Raw genomic sequence first — 19357 nt, 5'->3', positions numbered from 1 at the left:
GACCCTGTTTCTAAAGGGTTAACCCGCCGTCCCTGAGCGCAAGGCACGAGAGTTTTAGCCGTGGGCACGTTTGGTGATTCACTTCTTGCGAACGTAAATGCGCGAGTCCGCGGTAGGTCCCGCCGGCCCCCTGGCTGGGCGACCTGAACACCCACCTCGGAGACGCCCCCACGCATCCGCCCCCCTCGCTGGACGGCCCCGCCGCGCGCCGTTCTGGGACGCGCACCCCGGGGCGGACCCGCCCTGGGACCGGGAAGTGCCCCAGCCCCGCAGCGCTCGCAGACATGGTTTCAAACAAAAGAGGCGCCCCGGGGGGTGGGACCGGGACCTCACCCGGTCCTCGCAGAGTTGCGGCCGCCCGCCCCTTCAGCCCCGGCTCTCTGTATGCGCATGAGCAGAGGCGCCTCCCTCTGTTCCTCCCAAGGCTAAACTTTCTAATTCCCTTCTTTGGGCTCGGGGGCTCCAGGAGCCGGGCGAGCGCTCGCGTCGCCGGGTGAGGAGAACAAAGTGGCTGCGCGGTTTTTCCCCCTTTCCAGCCCACCCCCCGCTTCCGTGGGAGCGACAGGAAATGGAAGGGCGCCTCGACTCTCTTTGAACATTTGCCTTTTTCCCCCTCCTTTCCACCTCTCCAGAAAGGAAGACGGGAAGAAAGGGCAGGCGGCTCGGCGGGCGTCTTCTCCACTCCTCTGCCGCTTCCCGGTGGCTGCAGGGAGCCAGCATGGGGCTTCTCCAGGTGTTCGCTTTCAGTTTCTTAGGTAATTCCGTGGAAACGGTGCGGGGAGGCGGATGGACTTGGGCATGGGGAAGGAAAACCCAAAAGCTGCTTGCTCACCTTCGTGGGATCCTGGGGGCTTGGGAGAGGGACTGGATGGAAATGACGGCCCTGGGATTAAACGCCACCGCCCTTGCTTCGGTGGTGGCTGGAGACGGCGCACGCGGAGCGCCGCGGACCCGCATCCCCCGGGCTCTGCGCCCAAGCCCCGGCCCCTGCGGGCTCCCGCGGCCCCCGCTCAGGGTTTTGCACCCTCGGCCGGCTCACCCTGGGTTTCCCCACCGCAGAGGGCAGGCTCCCTGGGGTTGGCGGCGCTGACCGAGGAGGGCTGTCCAAAAATCCATTGCCCAGGAAAGTGCCCGAGCTGAGCGGAGGCTTCATTCTGGGAACAGATGAGGGGCCATGTGGCTTTAATTAACCATCTCTGTCTCCGGGTGGCACCAGAAACAGCTGGACCTGGCGCTTCCCTGGAATGGCGAAACCTTGAAACCACTCCAGAGCCCCAGGGACTGTCCACGGGCTCCCCTAGCTCCGGAAAGCGGCGTCCACCGCGAGCCGCGGCGCCTCGCCCCCAGCGAAGCGCCAGTGACCCTCGCGCGTGCACGCACACGCACTCTCGCGCCCCGAGCTCACAGATTTCCACGCGCACACTCACACCGAGGATGCGCAGGCTGCCGCGTGCACGCGGGTTCACGTGCGTGGGTGTGTGGCGTTTGGGGGGTCAGCCTCCCTGCGCCGGGCTCCAGACACGTCGAAGTGGAGGGTCTACACATCCACCCTTTGTTGGGGGAGCTGCTCCCCGGGGCTGATCAGGGTGGGCGCGAGCGTCGGTGGGTTTCCCGGGAGGGAGGCTCTCGCTGCTGGACAGACCTGATGACGTGTGTGGGTTTCTTTCTGTGTCCTTCTCCTTTCTGAGTCCCTGCCTTCCCAGCCTCTCCTGCGCTCATCTCTCCATTGTCTTTTCTGTGCATTTTGCTTTCTTCCGAATGGACTGTCCTCTCTCCGCACCCACTCCCCCGCCCCCGCTTGTTCGTTTTGTTGGGGCTCCACTCCCTGCTTGTGTCCCCCCAACCATGTTGCCTGTCCTTCCCGCAGCCCTGTGCGGAGCCCGAGTGCGCGCTCAGGAACCCGAGTTCAGCTACGGCTGCGCAGAAGGCAGCTGCTATCCCGCCACGGGCGACCTTCTCATCGGCCGAGCACAGAAGCTTTCGGTGACCTCGACGTGCGGGCTGCACAAGCCCGAACCCTACTGTATCGTCAGCCACTTGCAGGTGAGGGCTGAGAGCGGGGTTCGAGGCTCTGCTAGCGCCTCCTCCCGTCCAGACCTAAGGGGCAGGCCCTGGGGACTCCGCATCCTTCCAGCAATCCAGGTAGGAAGCGCAGCCAGCCGGAGAGTCCCGGGATTAGGCTGGTAGCTCACCCTTTCGCCGCATCTCAGTTTGCACAGTTGCATCCGCCACATATTTTCTGCCGGCGCGGTAAGTATGGAAAGACGGGACTGCCGACAGCCCTGGCTGCCCTGACCCAGGGCCTCCAAAGGCCTGATTGTGTGTGTTTTTTAAATCTTTAGTTTTGGAAGTGTGTATTAAAGGTGATTTATCCTCTTTTTAAAACCCTTGGGTTCCCCACACACACGCCCCCACCGCATCTTCACTTGAGTAAAGAGGATTCCAGCACTGACAGGCGTCTTGCAAGGTGATTCCAATCACTGAACGAACACGTTTTCCTCTCCTCATTCGGTGCTGTTCCCAACTAGATATCAGGATCAGATGCTTGCTTTTACGAAATGCCCTGGTTGCCATGGTACCCTGATACAGGAAGACCACAGTGAAATTTCAGGGTATTACCTGTTTCTAAAAGAGGACCCAAATTTTAGATTTCAGGGGTCATATTTATACAAAGTCAAAAGTAATTTTAAAAGAAGACACAAAGTATAAAATATCCAAAATCAGAATAGTTTTCCCTCATTTTTAAAAAGGAGGCTGGCCGGGAACAAAATGGCTCACGCCTGTAATCCCAGCACTTAGGGAGGCTGAGGTGGGAAGATCACTGGAGCCCAAGTGTTCAAGACCAGCCTGGACAACACAGACTCAGTCTGTACAAAATTTTTTAAAACTTAGCTGGGCGTGATTGTCCACACCTGTGGTCCCAGCTGTCTGGGAGGCTGAGGTGGGAGGATCACTTGAGCCCAGTAGGTCGAGGCTGCAGTAAGCGATAATCAGTCCACTGCATTCCAGCTTGATCAACAAAGGGAGACCCTGTCTCAAAAATTTTTTTTAAATAAAAAAAAGGCTGATATTTCTGGCCTCTAACAAAAGCAGAAAGTATCAGTTTCACATTTGGGGCAAGTTCCAAGCTAATTGCTCAGAACGTGGTCAGCCCACCCACCTGTACAATTGCCGTTCAGAAGGAGGACAGAGTATTGTGTGTGGTTTGCACAGCAGATCCCTTAAAATGGAGTCACTTTTACAAAGCAGAAGGCCCATTCTGGAGACCTGATAAATTAGACCAAAGGAATGTGGTAAAGTGGATTCCGTTCATTTGCTCCCAGGTTTATACAGAGATGTCTAGACTGCTTCCTCCTGATTAGAAGGGAGGCTGTAATTAAACTTTTTTAAACTTTTTTTTTTTTTTTTTGAGTTCTGGTGATTGTTCTCCAGTACTAGTTTCCTTGACTACAAGTTGTTGAAGGCAGTTGATGTTACTTTTCTAATATTAGCATTTAAATTTTACCTACAATATTATGCTAACACTCACTTGAGAGGCCAGGACATCCTGTAAATGAATCACCAGATTCTGAAATCAGCTTTGACCAAAATGAGAATCAGACCGTTTGTATTAAAAGCAACTGGAGAGACTATCCTTTCAGTGATGATTTCTGTAGTTCGTTACTAGAGAAGTTTCTCTGAATGTGTATAGAGAGCATCAGAAACCACAAGAAGGAGGTGCAGCGGTCTCTCCTGAGTGTGAAGCTGGCTCTTGGTATTGCTTCTTGGTTCTTCTCTTCCTTTGGGAGAGTAAGAGGAAGAGGATGCAGTCTTAGTAGTTTCCCTTAAAAAAAAAAAAAAAAAAAAGCAACTGGAGCCAGGCTCTCTGGTATATACGATTAGCCATGCATTTGTGAAGTGCTTTTCACAGATAGCAGGGCCTAAAGAAAGGGACTGGGCACGTGCTTTCCTCAAACATCTAGTGGGCATCAAGATTGAGACAGGAGGCTTGTTTCATCCAGGCTCCTAATGCATCTCTGGTTTTGGGACTCTGTTTTTTAGACAGTACATCTTGCCAGTTTCCAAATCCTTTTGAGAAGAAGATAATAACTAAATAAATTCGATGTGAAATACAATGTAAAAATACAGTCAGTTAATTGTGTCCTTATAAGATTACCCTTAAATGCTGTTTGTAACATACATGTGAGTGTCTATATATTTCAGTCTTAGCCTCATTTTCAGACTTAAGAATAATCTGCATTTCAGAAAATGTAGGTACAGAGCAAAGCTCCATGTGGAAAGAGAACTATTAAGCTCTGTTGTTTATGATGTGCCTTGATGGAACGCACAGAAAGTAGATAACTCTCCTAACCCAACTGCCCAGGTGGCTCTGGCTCCCATTTTAGGAGAAAGTGAGAGAAATTCAAAGCTAACCTAAAACTTACAGTCTATCTTCATCCTAGTTCATGCCCATGTTGGGGTTCTTTGAACTGGCCCCAGATTATGGTGGTCCCAACATGGCCTGGTCCTCCCTTCCCCAGATATTCTGAGCAATTTGCAGGTTAGCCTGCATGCCACCACCATTGATTCACTGCTCAGGCAGGGTGGAAATGAAGAAATCTTGTTCTGTGGTTCCCAAAGCTTCTCCAAATACTTCTGCCTAATACTTGGTTTCTGCTTCATTTAGGTTTTGGAAAATCAGGCCAAGCGAATTGTATTTTTTTCTTTCATTTTTAGTTTGCTTTATGTCAGCAAGAATTCTCTAACATCTCCTCTGCATTTTACTGTAGAGTAAGCTTCTCTAGCTGTTTACTGAGATTAAGGTTTAAGCCTAGAAATTTGAGTTTGGTTAAATTAATAGCTTGTGGAAACAATGCCCTCTTTTACTTTAGACCTTGAATTTGCAAGGAAGGAGGAAATTATTTTCAAGAGTATTTTAGACTCAGCAAGTTAAAAGTGAAAGATGTGATACAAATCACCTAAGCAATTTTCACACAATTATTTTTCTTGAAGCTAATAGGTTGATTTTTGTATTGTGGGCTTCATGGGGTTTTTTTAATTAAAAATGTTTTTAATGAGATTGCTTTCTAGACTGATGAATTCAACTTTGTTTGCAGGAGGACAAAAAATGCTTCATATGCAATTCCCAAGATCCTTATCATGAGACCCTGAATCCTGACAGCCATCTCATTGAAAATGTGGTCACTACATTTGCTCCAAACCGCCTTAAGATTTGGTGGCAATCCGAAAATGGTATGTGGTTGGTGTGGGGACAAGTTCCATTGAGTGTGATTGATAACTTGGGTAGAGCTTACAGGTTCCTGGGTGTTTGTAGTTATGATTTGCTTCTCTGTCCTGTAATTATGGCCTCTGACAGATTGACTGCCTGGAGCACTAACTTCTCTTGGTAAAATCTTATCCTTCTTCCTGAAGCATTTATTTCCTATAAGAAAGCAGTCTTCCATGCTAGACCAAAGGAGCATTTCATAGTCCTCATTCTGAGGGGCTTTTGGAGAGAGTACTTGTGTGCCGGGGGCTGTCTGGGGAGGGTATGGGTACTATCTCAGGCCCTTATTCTTCCACAAAACATAACATCTTTCGTTTTGATCAATCCCAAAGGAAGGGGCAGAATCATAGCCCCCACTCCTCCCCCAGCTGCCTTCCTTCATCTACAGAAAATTTCTTGATAGTAATAATAACACTATGAATAAGCAGCAAGATGTAATTTTTTCAAAGACTCTGTCAACATGGATATGACCCCAAGTCAAATGGTTCCTCCAGTGATTGCATGAATTACACCCTTTTTCCTGTCTTTGCTATTTGGGATTTGGTTTAATATATTCATCAAATATGATTTTACTGTTGCTGTGACATGAAGCCCAGATGAGTTTCACATTTATTTCAAACTTGAATGCTGAAATTTGGGGAATAAAGGTAGAGTTATTATGTTTGTTAATTAACAATGTACCGTTAGATCTTTTAAAAAAAAAAAGTATCCTCAAAGAAGTGAACCTAACCCTGGCTGTTAAAAAGTCTGGAGACTACTAGATTTCTTTATCCTATGCTGTACACCTGGGCAGGCTTTGGATGCCGTTGCAGCCATCTATCATTCTGTAAAGACAAACACTCTTAATAGATTTCTTTGTCATTGACTGTTTGTTTATTTATTTTGGGGGCAGAGTCTCCCTCTGTCATCTAGGCTGGAATGCAATGGTGCAATCTTAGCTTACTGCAACCTCCACCTCCTGGGTTCAAGTGATTCTCCTGCCTCAGCCTCCTGAGTAGCTGGGATTACAGGCACATGTCACCATGCCAGCTAATTTTTTGTATTTTTAGTAGAGATGGGGTTTCACAGTGTTGGCCAGGGTGGTCTCGATCTCCTGACCTTGTGATCCACCCACCTTGGCCTCCCAAAGTGCTGGGAACCACCACGCCCAGCCATCATTGACTGTTAAATTGCAATATTTTCTAGACTATTGGTTTCTAAGGAGAGTTGGTTTGTTCATTGGTTGGCCTTGGCAATTCATTGGTTACAAACTTCATTGGGTCATCAGAAAGCATTTATCATTTAGAGCCATGTTCATTCTTATGGGGGCATATTTTGGTTGATATTTCAGTGTGAAAGAGAAGTTTCTGTAAATCTGCAGTGCACCCCAAGGACTTCTGAAACAGCAGCAAGCTTATTATGAACAAAGACTAGGAGCATTTCCTGATCTCCCACATTCTTCTAGTGAAAGGCAGTTTGAAGAAGATGCCTCAACATTAGGATCGAGACTGTCCCCATTTTAGTCAACAGACAGTGAAACAGTTTATCATGTGCTATAGTTCTAGAGGAAGGTTTTTCTTAGTTATGTCGAGTTAATCAACTTCTACAACTTTGAATCTCTGGGACAAAAGAGACCAGATGCCAGAAAGAAGAGATTTTCCAGTAGAGGGGCTTGAGTTCTCTGTCACTCTGTCACAAGAGATTAGATGAGATTAGACTGATGGAACTTAGTCTTTAGAAAGTCAGACTGATTGTTACTATACCCTATCATCTCTCTGTTGTCCAATCACAATTGAAGACTTTATGAATGTGATTTTATCTATTTTCTGTGTGTTTTGCACAAGTTGTGCTTATACATGGCAGGGTTAAATTATCAGTGTCCAGGCACAGAAACGAGCTTGGAATGTACGACTATTTTTACCCATCGTGATCTATTCGTAGGTCTAACAGAAATCGAATACACTATAGAAGAATAACCTTGTTTCTTTTCTCTGTGGATTTTTCTTCCCATATAAGAAAAAGCCTGTATTGCTTTATCAGGTTATAAATCTAAATGGAATGTGCTTTTGGTGCACACATTGCAGCATATGTTCTTAGGTTACAGAAATGGCACTAGTCTTGCTTTGCACTTTACATTATTTTGTTATCTCTTAATTTTGAACAAATAATGTAGGTTTTTAAAAGCCTGGAAGAGGAGAGATGTACAGTTGCCTAACATTTCACTCAAAAATAAATGCCCAGTGTAGTTTTGTAATATGGTTCTTTTTGATAAGTTAGGTAAGATTAGTTAGTGTGATTATAATGTTTTTCTTTTAACATTCCAGCTAACTCATATCCGTTCCAGTGGCCACTTTCCGTGCCCCCCGCCCCCCAATTGACTTGGCAATTTTCCAGCAAGAGAGTTTATTTCAAAAGGTCCTCCTGATTTCCTGAAAATACACCAGCCTGTGACATGATTCATTCTGACGCATTCCTATCTTCCCGCATTTAAGACTTCTTTTGCTCTGGAAGATGGACCCCAAAAGCTCTCACAAACACAAGAAACGTGGAAAGTCTCCCTTGCTGAACAGGCAGGCTTGAGAGCTCTAGGGACTGGGGAGGAGGTGCTTTCCATCTCTGGAATTCCAGTGGCCTTTTTAACGTGTTTAAGTGAGACCGACTGACCCTCAGGGCAAGGGTGCAAAGGCTCATTTGTTTGTTCAGGCTTTCCCCTGAAAGAGAAGATGTTAGTATTTGTTCTGAGCCAGTTTATTTGACCGATTCTTTTTTTCTCTGGCATTGTTTTTCATTGTGGAAATGCATCCAAAGGTTTCCCCATCAGGGATAGGTTTTTCTAAGTTGTAGTGTAACTAACATATGTGGTAGACTCTTATTTATTTTCTTTGCTGCTGCATAGAGAAAAAGGAATATTTGTGTTTCTACTGGAGGAGGATTGTGTCCTTGTGCATCAGACTGCAAGCTGACCCCCTACTGTGCACAGGAAGTGCCCCTCCCTTTTTTCCTTTGAGAGCTGCTTGGCTTAGAGGGTTGGGAAGATGTTTCACTTCTGGCTAGGCAAAGGATGTCTTTCTTGACAGCAGCTAGAGGCACTCTGCCAGATGTCTTGTTCCAGTGAGCAGATTCAATCTGTTGAACTCCAGAAGGATTTGTGGAAAACTAAAGAATCATTCGACTTGTGCTTTACCACCAAAATAAGCCCATGGGATTATTATTTAGTTTCAGCTTCAGCTTAAGGTAGAATGCAAGGGTAATTTCTATGGGGAACATAAAAGTAATTTTAAAAAAAAGTCTCAACTATTCACATATGTTTCTATTTACAGTTTCATTTGTTTTTAATCTCCTGTAGGTGTGGAAAATGTAACTATCCAACTGGATTTGGAAGCAGAATTCCATTTTACTCATCTCATAATGACTTTCAAGGTAAGAAATCCATAACTTTCTCACAAATGACACATGAGAGCACTCTGTAATGTCCCCTTTCAAAATGGATGTCAGATGTGAGTTGACCTAAATGGGAACTTAAATATTATTGTTGCCATAAATTGGGGTAATTGAGCAGTTTTTAAAACATGAGCATGAATAACTACATTTAACAAATACTCTATCTTCATGACAATAAGTAGAAAGAGCCTCTATTCTAAGGTAATTCAACTGTAAACTTTTAATTAGGTATCTTTTTATTTCCCCATAGAGTAAGGCAGTGTTGACCCTCTTCCAAACCGCAATAAAACATCTGGAGAGTAAATCCCTGGTCCCTTGTGTTTATGTTTTAATACTGACTTTGGTAACTGGAAAGGAAGTGTGTTCTCTTTGGTTTTCAAAGTTTTGCAAAATTTGTGGGAACAGTTTTACAGTTCCTTAAGAAATGTGTAATGCCTTCTTAAATGTGGATTTTCTCATCATTTTTCTTTGAGAGATGTAAAATGACTCCAGAACTAGGGAATGTCCCTGTACAAAGTCCCTTTGTTTCTTCTTAAGCAGCTGCCTGGAAATGACAGACTTCACATGGCTTAAAGTACACATTGGCGCACAGAAAACCCATAATTTAGTTATTGCTTCTCAGATTAAAAATCACTTTTGAATAGCTTTCAGTTGGAGTTGGGAACCTTATCTACACCCTCTCAGGATAGGAAAAGGTGCCAAGGATAGATTTACCATGTGGGCAGGTAGCCATGAGAAAGTCTCACTGTCTCTGCCACCAAAGCGGGAGGCCAAGGAGCTAGGGTGGGCGTGGGAGTCAGAATGCAACTAGGAGGGATGCTGGGCTGTGCATCTGAGCCTTTATCCCCTTGCCCACTCCCCAGCAGCCTGCTGTTCCTGCTGGAGCAGGAAGGTGGGCACTGTGACTGTGACACCTGGTATTGAGAGTGGTGGGGAAGGTTTCACTAAATAAATTGTCAACTACTCCTTGTCACCAACCGCTTGTCCCTTCATTGACCACACAATCTGGTGATTAAACCGATGCTCGTCGGCATATAAGGATGTTACCTTTATGTTATGTGACACCTAAGAATACTCAGAATCATCTTTATTAATGTTTATGATCCTATTTTTTCCTTTGCAGAGGGCATCTGTTCATATACATGGATAGTTCTGAGTTCATCTAGATCCAAAAGTCCTTTGGGCACATGTTTTGTAGTTGAATACTCATTCAGGTGAATACAGTGGGAGAAAGATGAACTTACTTATGTAGGCGCAGAAGGTGAAACGGGGGTGATGATTGAACTGAGACATGCAGAATGGCTACAAGTTGGGGCCAGGCGTGGTGGCTCACACCTGTAATCCCAGCACTTTGGGAGGCCAAGGCGGGCAGATCACTTGAGGTCAGGAGTTCAAGACCAGCCTGGCCAATATGGTGAAACCCTGGCTCTACTAAAAATACAAAAATTAGCCAGGCGTGGTGGCACACACCTGTAGTCCCAGCTACTTGGGAGGCCGAGGCAGGAGAATCGTTTGAACCCTGCAGGCGAAGGTTGCAGTGAGCCGAGATCATGCCACTGCACTCCAGCCTGGGTGACAGGGCGAGACCCTGTCTCGAGAAAAAGAATAGGTACAAGTTATCACACTGGTTTGTGAGAAAACAACTCATCCTTCGGGTCCTAGCTCCAGTGAGAAAAGCAGCATCTATGGGGTTGGGTACATGGGGTGTGAATCCCTGCCTGCTCCTTCTTGGCGTGTGTGGCGAGAGCTGTGATTTCCTCATTGGTAAATGGGAAGAGGAATAATTCCTACATCATAGGACATAGGACAGAATGGTGGTGTTCTCCTTTTCCTCTCTGTTTTTTGTTTTTTAAATACCGAGTCTCGCTCTATTGCCCAGGCTGGAGTGCAGTGGTGCAGTCTTGGCTCACTGTACCCTCTGCCTCCTGGGTTTAAGCAATTCTCCTGCCTCAGCCTCCGAGTAGCTGGGACTGTAGGCACATGCCACCACACCTGGCTAATTTTTGTATTTTTGGCAGAGACAGGTTTCACCATGTTGGCAAGGCTGGTCTCGAACTCCTAACCTCAAGTGATCCTCCCACCTTGACCTCCCAAAGTGCTGGGATTACAGGCATGGCTACCGCACCTGGCCTGTTCCCTTTGTTCTGGGAACTGGGATAATCTTGCTGCCCTGGCAGTTAGTGGGAACCTGAAAGTCTGTAAATGCAGATGCTTGGCATATAGTAATTGCTCTACAAATGTTTACTGAATGAAAGAATAAGTGGATAAACGAATTCAACCATCTTCTGTTTGTAAGAAACTACTCTACTTTAAGCCTTATGGGAAATTGTAAAGATAGCATAGTGACTGCCCTCCAGGAGCTTCCAGTCTTCCAGGGCAGAAAGATATACTTGCAAATAACTTACAGTACATGACAGAATGTGCTAATGACTACAGCAGAAGTTCAGACAATCTATGTTAGCCTGGAGGGGGGTGAGATTAATTTTAGCCTGGAATAAAGAAGAAACCTAGGACTGGGACTGCACTTGACCTGGGCCAGGAAGGGAGAGCAGGATGTCAGTGGGAGGAGATGGAAGAAAGGCCATTCATGGCCAGAGGGAAACAGTCTGAGAGCAAGGCACTGGTGGTGGGATAGTGGGTCAGGATTTGCTCAGCAAGTGCTATGTAGATTTGCCTCGAGTTTGGGGTAGTGAGAGAAGGAAAGGAAAGGAAAGTATAAAAGCAGATTAGACACAAAGGACATTGATTCCTTGCTAGGGAGTGTGAACTTTATAAGAAATAGGGAGCCATTACAACTGATGAATCTTAGAAATTCTTTTTTTTTTTTGAGACGGAGTCTCGCTCTGTCGCCCAAGCTGGAGTGCAGTGGCATGATCTCAGCTCACTGCAAGCTCCACCTCCCAGGTTCAAGCGATTCTTCTGCCTCAGCCTCCCGGGTAGCTAGGATTACAGGCATGTGCCACCATGCCCGGCTAATTTTGTATTTTTAGTAGAGACAGGGTTTCACCATATTGGCCAGGCTGGTCTTGAACTCCTGACCTCATGATCCGCCTGCCTCAGCCTCCCAAAGTACTGAGATTACAGACATGAGCTGCCGCGCCCAGCCCAATCTTAGAAATTCTTTTACTAATTTTTTTTTTTTTTTTTTTTTTGAGGATGGAGTTCACTCTTGTTGCCCAGGATGGAGTGCAGTGGCACAATCTTGGCTCACTGCAGCCGCTGCCTCCCAGGTTCAAGCAGTTCTCCTGCCTTAGCCCCACAAGTAGCTGGGATTACAGGTGTGTACCACCACACCCGGCTACTTTTGTATTTTTAATAGAGACGGGGCTTCACTGTGTTAGTCAGGCTGGTCTCGAACTCCTGACCTCAAGTGATCCACCTGCCTCTGCCTCCCAAAGTGCTGGGATTACAGGTGTGAGCCACTGTGCCCAGCCTCTTTTTCGTATTTTTAATAAGAAATGAATGATCATTTCTTGCCAAAAGTTGCCACTATGAGGTGATTGAGATAATTCTGTTGCAAAAACCTTAACATTTAGTATGACTCTTTTTTACTATATTCTTGCAGTTAGTAACTGCAGCTATCACGTTATTTTGTGCTTTATTTTTGTTTATGCCAGTCTTAAAGATCCAGATTTCTGAATCTTTAAAAAAAAAATTAATACCAAAGAAAAATTGGGAACCATTGACAAGAAAATGAGACCTGTGTTTCAGGAAGGTAGCCCAAGAGGAAATACAAAGCAAGGACTGGGATGGCAAGAATAAAGGGCATGTTGGGAGGCTCTATTGATGTCAGCATTGATGAAGCATTAATGGAGGGTTGCTGCTAATGCAAAAACTGGCTGTAATTCTTAAGTAGGAGGGAGCCTCTTCCTGCAACCCAGGAGTCCTGTAAGAATATCTTAGAAAGCTTTTTCAAAATCCCATGTGTCCACTCACTGCCATACTCTGATACTCTCTGCTGTTACTGCCTTTGAGGATCATTGCCAAGATGAGGCGCCCCTGTTTTCTAAGGGCGGTCATTTGGATACTTTAAAATCAAAAGCTGAACCGTGAAGTGGAGAAAGATTAGAAGCAGAACAGTGGAAGGAAAGGGCTGAATCAAAAATTACTTAGGGCTGCTCTGCCTATGGAGTAGCCATTCTTTTCTTCCTTTCCTTTCTTAATAAACTTGCTTTCACCGAAAAAAAAAATTACTTAGAAAGTCAAGTGAAATAACTATGAAGATGGTGAAGCCACTAACAGCAGTGAAATCAGGAAGAGAACTGAGATTGTTGATTTTTTTTCCCCAAGTTTGCCATAGACATGGCTAATTGCTAAGTGGATTTAGACTAGCAAAAGCTCATTTAGTGTGTACACAGTATGTTTTTCTATATTACTAGATGTTTCAAAACTCATAACTCTTGGCCAGGCATAGTGGCTCATGCCTGTAATCCCAACATTTGGTGGGGCTGAGGTGGGAGGATCGCTTGAGCTTCAGGAGTTCAAGACCAGCCTGGACAGCATAGCAAGACCCTGTCTCTACAAAAAATGAAAAAATTAGCCAGGCATGGTGGCACACACCTGTAGTCCCAGCTACTCAGGAGGCTGGGGTTGGAGGATTGCTTGAGCCCGGGAGGTCAAGGCTGCAGTGAACTATGATTGTGCTAGTGCACTCCAGCCTGGGCAACAGAGCAAGACTCTATCTCAAAAAAAAAAAAAAAAAGACACAAAAAACTCATAGGTCTTTTGTTTAAATTATAAATTTGGAGGCAATTGTGCAGCAACGGCAGGCCTGAGAAGGTTGATGACTAAGCAGAGAGTATGGAAAGGATTCTATTTGTGAGGTAAAATGTGTTGTTCTGGTTTCCAGCAGCTTCTTAACACCACAGGAAATTGGATGACTCGTCGATGGTCCTTTGGGACTTAAAAGTTTCCAAAAGAGAGGGAGAAGGAAGCACAGCCAGAAATGGCTTTCACACTTTTTCTCTCTCTGCCCTTTTGACACGGAGAAGTATGATTAGACCTTCCCCTCTCTGCCTCTCCCCAAGCCTCCCAGCCAGGCTCTCACGGGGAGTTTGCCATGGTACGTGGCACATATGTTTCAGTTACTCCTTAGGGGTTTTCTCCCTTACTTTAAAATTCTTAGGCTGATATTGAATACGGTGTCATTTTCTTATATTCCTGGGTAGGTGAAAAATAAACCTGAGCAGCTAGTGAGTGAGTAAGTCAAAGAATCTGTCAAAATGTAATTGTCCATTTTCTTATCCGTCACATCTTTTATCAGAAAAAAAGCTCAGCAGGATTAATAAGGAGGGCTAAAGGAAGCTAAGCATGTTTCTAGTTTTCACTATTAACCCTCACCCAAATTTCTGTCAAGCGTTGATTTTAATTCGGAAGTAAGTGTCTTTATTTAGGTTCTGTTTTCTAGGTCAGCTGAAATTTTCCTTTGATCTTCTTCCCTTGTAATCTGACTTCCAGTTCCCAAAATGCATCATTGTGTTGGTTAGTGTCAAAGCCTTTGCCTGTTTGCCTATTTTTCAGCGCTCTTTCTGCTTCAGCTTTTATTTCCAGCTGACCCTGTTCACTGCACCCTCCTAAATCTCCCTCCTGCCTTGGTTTCAGAAGACTGCCTTTTTTCTCTTTTCCCTCTGACACTCATTTCTCAGTCTTCTATGCCTTTAGCCAGTGAGGGAGAAAGATAGGCATGGATTTGAATCTAAGCTCTGCCTATAACTAGCAGGTCAGTGTCTCCGAGCCTCAATTTTCTTATTTGTCAGACAAATGTGTTGTGAGGGTGCCTTGGTTTCCTAGGGATGCCATAACAAAGTGTCACGGGACTGGGTGGCTTAAACAGAAATGTATATTCTCACAGTTCCATAGGCTAGGAATCTCAGGGTAAGGTGTTGGCAGGGTTGGTTTCTCCTGAGGCCTCTCTCCTTGGTTCGGGATGGCTGTCTTCTCCCTGTGTCTTCACATGGTCTTCCCTCTGTGCATGTGTGTGTCCTCATCTGTTCTTATAAGGACACCAGTCATATATGATTAGAGCCCACCCTCATGACCTCATTTTACCTTAATTACCCCTTTAAAGAGTCCATCTCCACATATAGTGACCTGAAGTATGGAGTTAGGTCTTCAACATATGAATCTTGCAGACACACAAATCAGCCCAAATTATAGAGAGTTAAAGTAAGTAATGTAATGAGGGGTACTGGCACCACTCTGTTTTCCTTGTCTAGCCCCTGGTTATACGTTTTTCTGGAGCACAGACTTAGGCTCTCTTTATCTTGCCCATTCCTCTTTTCTTTTTTTTTGTTTGAGACATCATATACTTGGAGGTTTCAAATATGTGTGTGTGGTGACTCCCAAATTCATGTTTCAAGCACCATTCTTGCAGCTGAGTGCCAGACCACTTTTTCCAAGTGTCTGATGGGTGTCTCCACGTGGATATCGCACATGTGACTAATTAGCCTACAACCAAATGCTTTCATGCCTCTTCTATATTGTTGTCATTGGCAACACATCTACCTAGCTACCCAAGTTCAGGTGCCTGCATTTCTTTCCTCACCCTGCCTTTTCCACTGCAATCTAATTGATCACCAAGTGTAATTCAGTATAGTCTTCTGTCACTAAATTTTCAGAGTGGTCAGTTCCATCCCTTTCTATCTACATTGTAATTTCTCAAGTTAAAACCTTCATCTTTTTTCTTTCACTTGGTTTTCCTGTGTTTTGTATCGTCCATGTCCAGTAACTACCACAAGAGTTATTTTTCTAAAGTGCAAGATGATCATTGCATTTGTCCAGTTAAATTTTTTAGTGTTCTCTTTTCTTTGCAAAAAGATAAGTCCCTTAGCATGGCAACTTCTTACCTGCCCCAATCAACCTCTTCTGCCACGTGCAGCCACCTCCACCCACTGCCTGGAAAACACCTTGTTGCCCTTTTAAGATCCAATTTGGCCCAGGCGCGGAGGCTCACACTTGTAATCCCCTCACTTTGGGAGGCCAAGGCAGGTGGATCACCTGAGGTCAGGAGTTCTAAACCAGCCTGGCCAATGGTGAAACTCTATCTCTACTAAAAATATAAAAATTAGCCAGGCGTGGTGGCGTGTGTCTGTAATCCCAGCTACTCGGGAGGCTGAGACAGGAGAATTGTTTGAACCCGGGAGGCGGAGGTTGCATTGAACCCAGATCATGCCACTGCACTCCAGCCTGGGCGACAGTGAGACTCCGCCTCAAAAAAAGATCCAATTAGATGCCTTCTTCTCTGTGAAGTATTCCTAGCTTTTTTTTTTTATTGGCAGTAAAATATCCATAACAGAAAGTTTACCATTTTAACTATTTTTAAGTGTATAATTCGGTGGTGTTAGGTATATTCACAATATTGAGCAACCACTAAGACTGTCTATTTCTAGAACTTTTTCATTACCCCAAACAGAAATTCTGTGGCCATTGCCCCTCTGCCCAGCCCCTGGTAACTGCTAATCAACTTTGTGTCTCTGATTACTTAACCAATTCTAGGTATTTCATACCAGTGGAATCATACAGTATTTGTCCTTTTGTGTGGCTTATTTCACTTAGCATAATGCTTTCAAGGTTCATCCATGTTGTTAGCATGTATTAGCATTTCATTTTTATGGCTGAGTAATATTTCACAGTATGTATAAATCACATTTTGTTTATCTTCATCAGTTGATGGGTACATGGGTTGTTCCCGCCTTCTGGCTATTGTGAATAACACTGCTGTGGTGAACATTCATGTACAAGTGTCTGTTTGAGTTCCTGTTTTCAATTCTTCCAGGTATATACCTAATAATGTGGAATTGCTCGATTTTCCAGCTTCTTGAGTTACTAATTTCTTCCTCTTCCTTTTCCAAAGCACACTGCATGTGACCCTACTATGGTGTTTGACATAGCATATTGCAAATTATTGACACCTATATCTGTACCTCATTGGACTGTGTATAGCATATACAGCATATAGGCCACTGGCTGGTACTAAGGAGGTAGTCATACATTTATTGAATGATTAAATGAACGAATGAAAGAACAAGCACTCAAACTTGCCACTCATATTACAGTGGACATCGTGACTAAATATATGAAAGTGTGTTTGCTATTTAGGCCTGTTTATAATCAGCTTCTAAAGAGAAACAGTTTACTTATCCAGTAGGGTGGGGAAAAGTGCACATTTTAGAGGCTAGACACTTTCCTTGCAAGAAGAGGCTCTATGGAACAGCTTGAATTATTTGAAATCCAGCCACAGTCTGAAATACAAACCACATTCAGTTCAAGTTTGTGGCATGTAGTTGAGTGACATTTTTACCTGAGATTAAAAAAAGTACAGACTACCAATAAAAAGCATCAAATGAGATTTTTGCTCCTGCCTTTAGACATTCCGTCCAGCTGCTATGCTGATAGAACGATCGTCCGACTTCGGGAAAACCTGGGGTGTGTATAGATACTTCGCCTATGACTGTGAGGCCTCGTTTCCAGGCATTTCAACTGGCCCCATGAAAAAAGTCGATGACATCATATGTGATTCCCGATATTCTGACATTGAACCCTCAACTGAAGGAGAGGTTTGTTTGCTTCTGTGTTTTACATTCTACTTGCAAATCTACTTTTTGATTATTGCAGAAGTACCAATTACTCTTGTTTCCATTTTTAGGTGATATTTCGTGCTTTAGATCCTGCTTTCAAAATAGAAGATCCTTATAGCCCAAGGATACAGAGTAAGTTCATTTTCAAACAAAAGTGTTTCTTGTTAGTTTGTTTTTTTGTTTTGTTTTTTGAGACGGAGTTCTGCTCTTGTTGTCCAGGCTGGAGTGCAATGGCGCGATCTCTGCTCATTGCAACCTCCGCCTCCCGGGTTCAAGCGCTTCTCCTGCCTCAGCCTCCTAAGTAGCTGGAATTACAGGCATGTGCCACCACGCCCAGCTAATTTTGTATTTTTAGTAGAGACAGGATTTCTCCATGTTGGTCAGGCTAGTCTTGAACTCCCAACCTCAGGTGATCTTCCCACCTTGGCCTCCCCAAGTGCTGGGATTACAGGCATGAGCCAGCACACCTGGCTCAAAGAAAATTTTTTGTTTGTTTTGTTTTGTTTTGTTTTTTTGAGATGGAGTTTCACTCTTATTGCCCAGGCTGGAGTGCAGCGGCACGATCTAGGCTCACTGCAACCTCTGCCTCCCAGGTTCAGGTGATTCTCCTGCCTCAGCCTCCCGAGTAGCTGGGATTACTGGTGCCCACCACCATGCCCAGCTAGTTTATTTTTGTATTTTTAGTAGAGACGGGGTTTCACCATGTTGTCCAGGCTGGTCTTGAACTCCTGACCTCAGGTGATCCACCTGCCTCGGCCTCCCAAAGTGCTGGGATTACAGGCGTGAACCAACACGCCTGGCCCAAATAAAAGTTTTGATGGTAAACAGCAACCATGGAATAAGTCTTACTCAGAATCTAAATATTCAGTGCTAAATCTACCTTTTTCATTTTCCTCCTTTCTCTGCATTACCTGACCAGAGTGTCTTGAAATTAGCAATAATTACTCTCCACTGATAGGGAATACATTTACATCTGATATAAGATGTAAATACAATATATCCGATATAAGATTGATAGGTTATCAAGTAATTATGTTGATCATAATACCTTATTTTATTGCTCAGTATATTAGGGTATATATTGGGCTTTTGTATCAAAGTGTCCCCCCAAATCTAGTTGTTCAAATAAGGTGAAAGTTTCTTTCTCTCTTACAAAACCCACCAAAGAGTTTTCTAGAGAAGAAATGTAGCTCAATTGCCATAATTAAGCTTACCAGATAAAATACAGGGTGATACCCAGTTACATTTGCAGATAAATAATTCTTTTTTTTTTTTTAGCATAACTATATCCCATATATCCCATATATCCCATATAATACTTGTGACTAGTACAAGTGTGTCCCATGCAATATTTGTGGTTGGTATAACCATGTCCCTTGTGATATTTGAGACATACTTTATCCTAAAAAATGATTGTTTATCTGCAATTCAAATTTAACTGAGTGTCATTTATATTTACTTGTTAAATCTGGCAACCCTAGTTATAAGGCCATCCATGTTTCCAGGTTTATTCACATGGTTAGAGTTAGACCACCACCACTACATCCTCATCTCAACTCGGGAGAAGAGGGAAGACGAGGCAAGCAAATTCCATTTAAAGATGAGACACGGGCCAGGGATGGAGGCTCACTCCATAATCCCCAGCACTTTGGGAGGCCAAGGCGGGCGGATCACTTGAGGTCAGGAATTCGAGACTAGCCTGGCCAACATGGGTGAAACCTTGTCTCTACTAAAAATGTAAAAATTAGTTGGCATGGTGGCACATGCCTGTAATCCCAACTACTCAGGAGGCTGAGGCAGGAGAATCACTTGAACCCAGGAGGCAGAGGTTGCAGTGAGCCAAGATCGTGCCACTGCACCCCAGCCTAGGGGACAGAGCGAGACTCTGTCTCAGAAAACAAAAAAATGAGACGTGGAAGTTGCGCACGTCACTTCTGCTCACATCTCATTGGCCAGAATTAGTCACATGACTGTACTGCAGGAGACACTGGGAAACATCTCTAGGTATTTCATGTGCTCTACTAACACTCTCGGCGAGGGCTCTTACTGTCAAAGGAACAAGGGAAGAAAGAATACTGAAGAGAAATCAGAAGTC

General features: G+C 44.6%; 1 protein-coding gene and 1 pseudogene across 1 annotated transcript in view; both read left to right on the top strand.

The window, feature by feature from the left end:
• The first annotated feature begins 1758 nt into the window (after positions 1-1758).
• LAMB1 (laminin subunit beta 1) overlaps positions 1759-19357 on the top strand; it is a 78102-nt gene continuing 60503 nt past the window's right edge. Inside the window, exons 1-5 of the mRNA XM_030826767.1 lie at positions 1759-2043; positions 5097-5232; positions 8592-8665; positions 17053-17241; positions 17331-17394. Coding sequence (XP_030682627.1) covers positions 1759-2043; positions 5097-5232; positions 8592-8665; positions 17053-17241; positions 17331-17394 — 748 coding nt within the window. The remainder of the gene's footprint in view (positions 2044-5096; positions 5233-8591; positions 8666-17052; positions 17242-17330; positions 17395-19357) is intronic.
• LOC115838181 lies at positions 3626-3819 on the top strand (annotated as a pseudogene).

This window comes from Nomascus leucogenys, chromosome 13 (genome assembly GCF_006542625.1).
Source record: "Nomascus leucogenys isolate Asia chromosome 13, Asia_NLE_v1, whole genome shotgun sequence".
Lineage (NCBI taxonomy): Eukaryota > Metazoa > Chordata > Mammalia > Primates > Hylobatidae > Nomascus > Nomascus leucogenys.
Note: the sequence above shows the minus strand (reverse complement) of the source record. Positions and strands in the feature narration are given on the sequence as shown.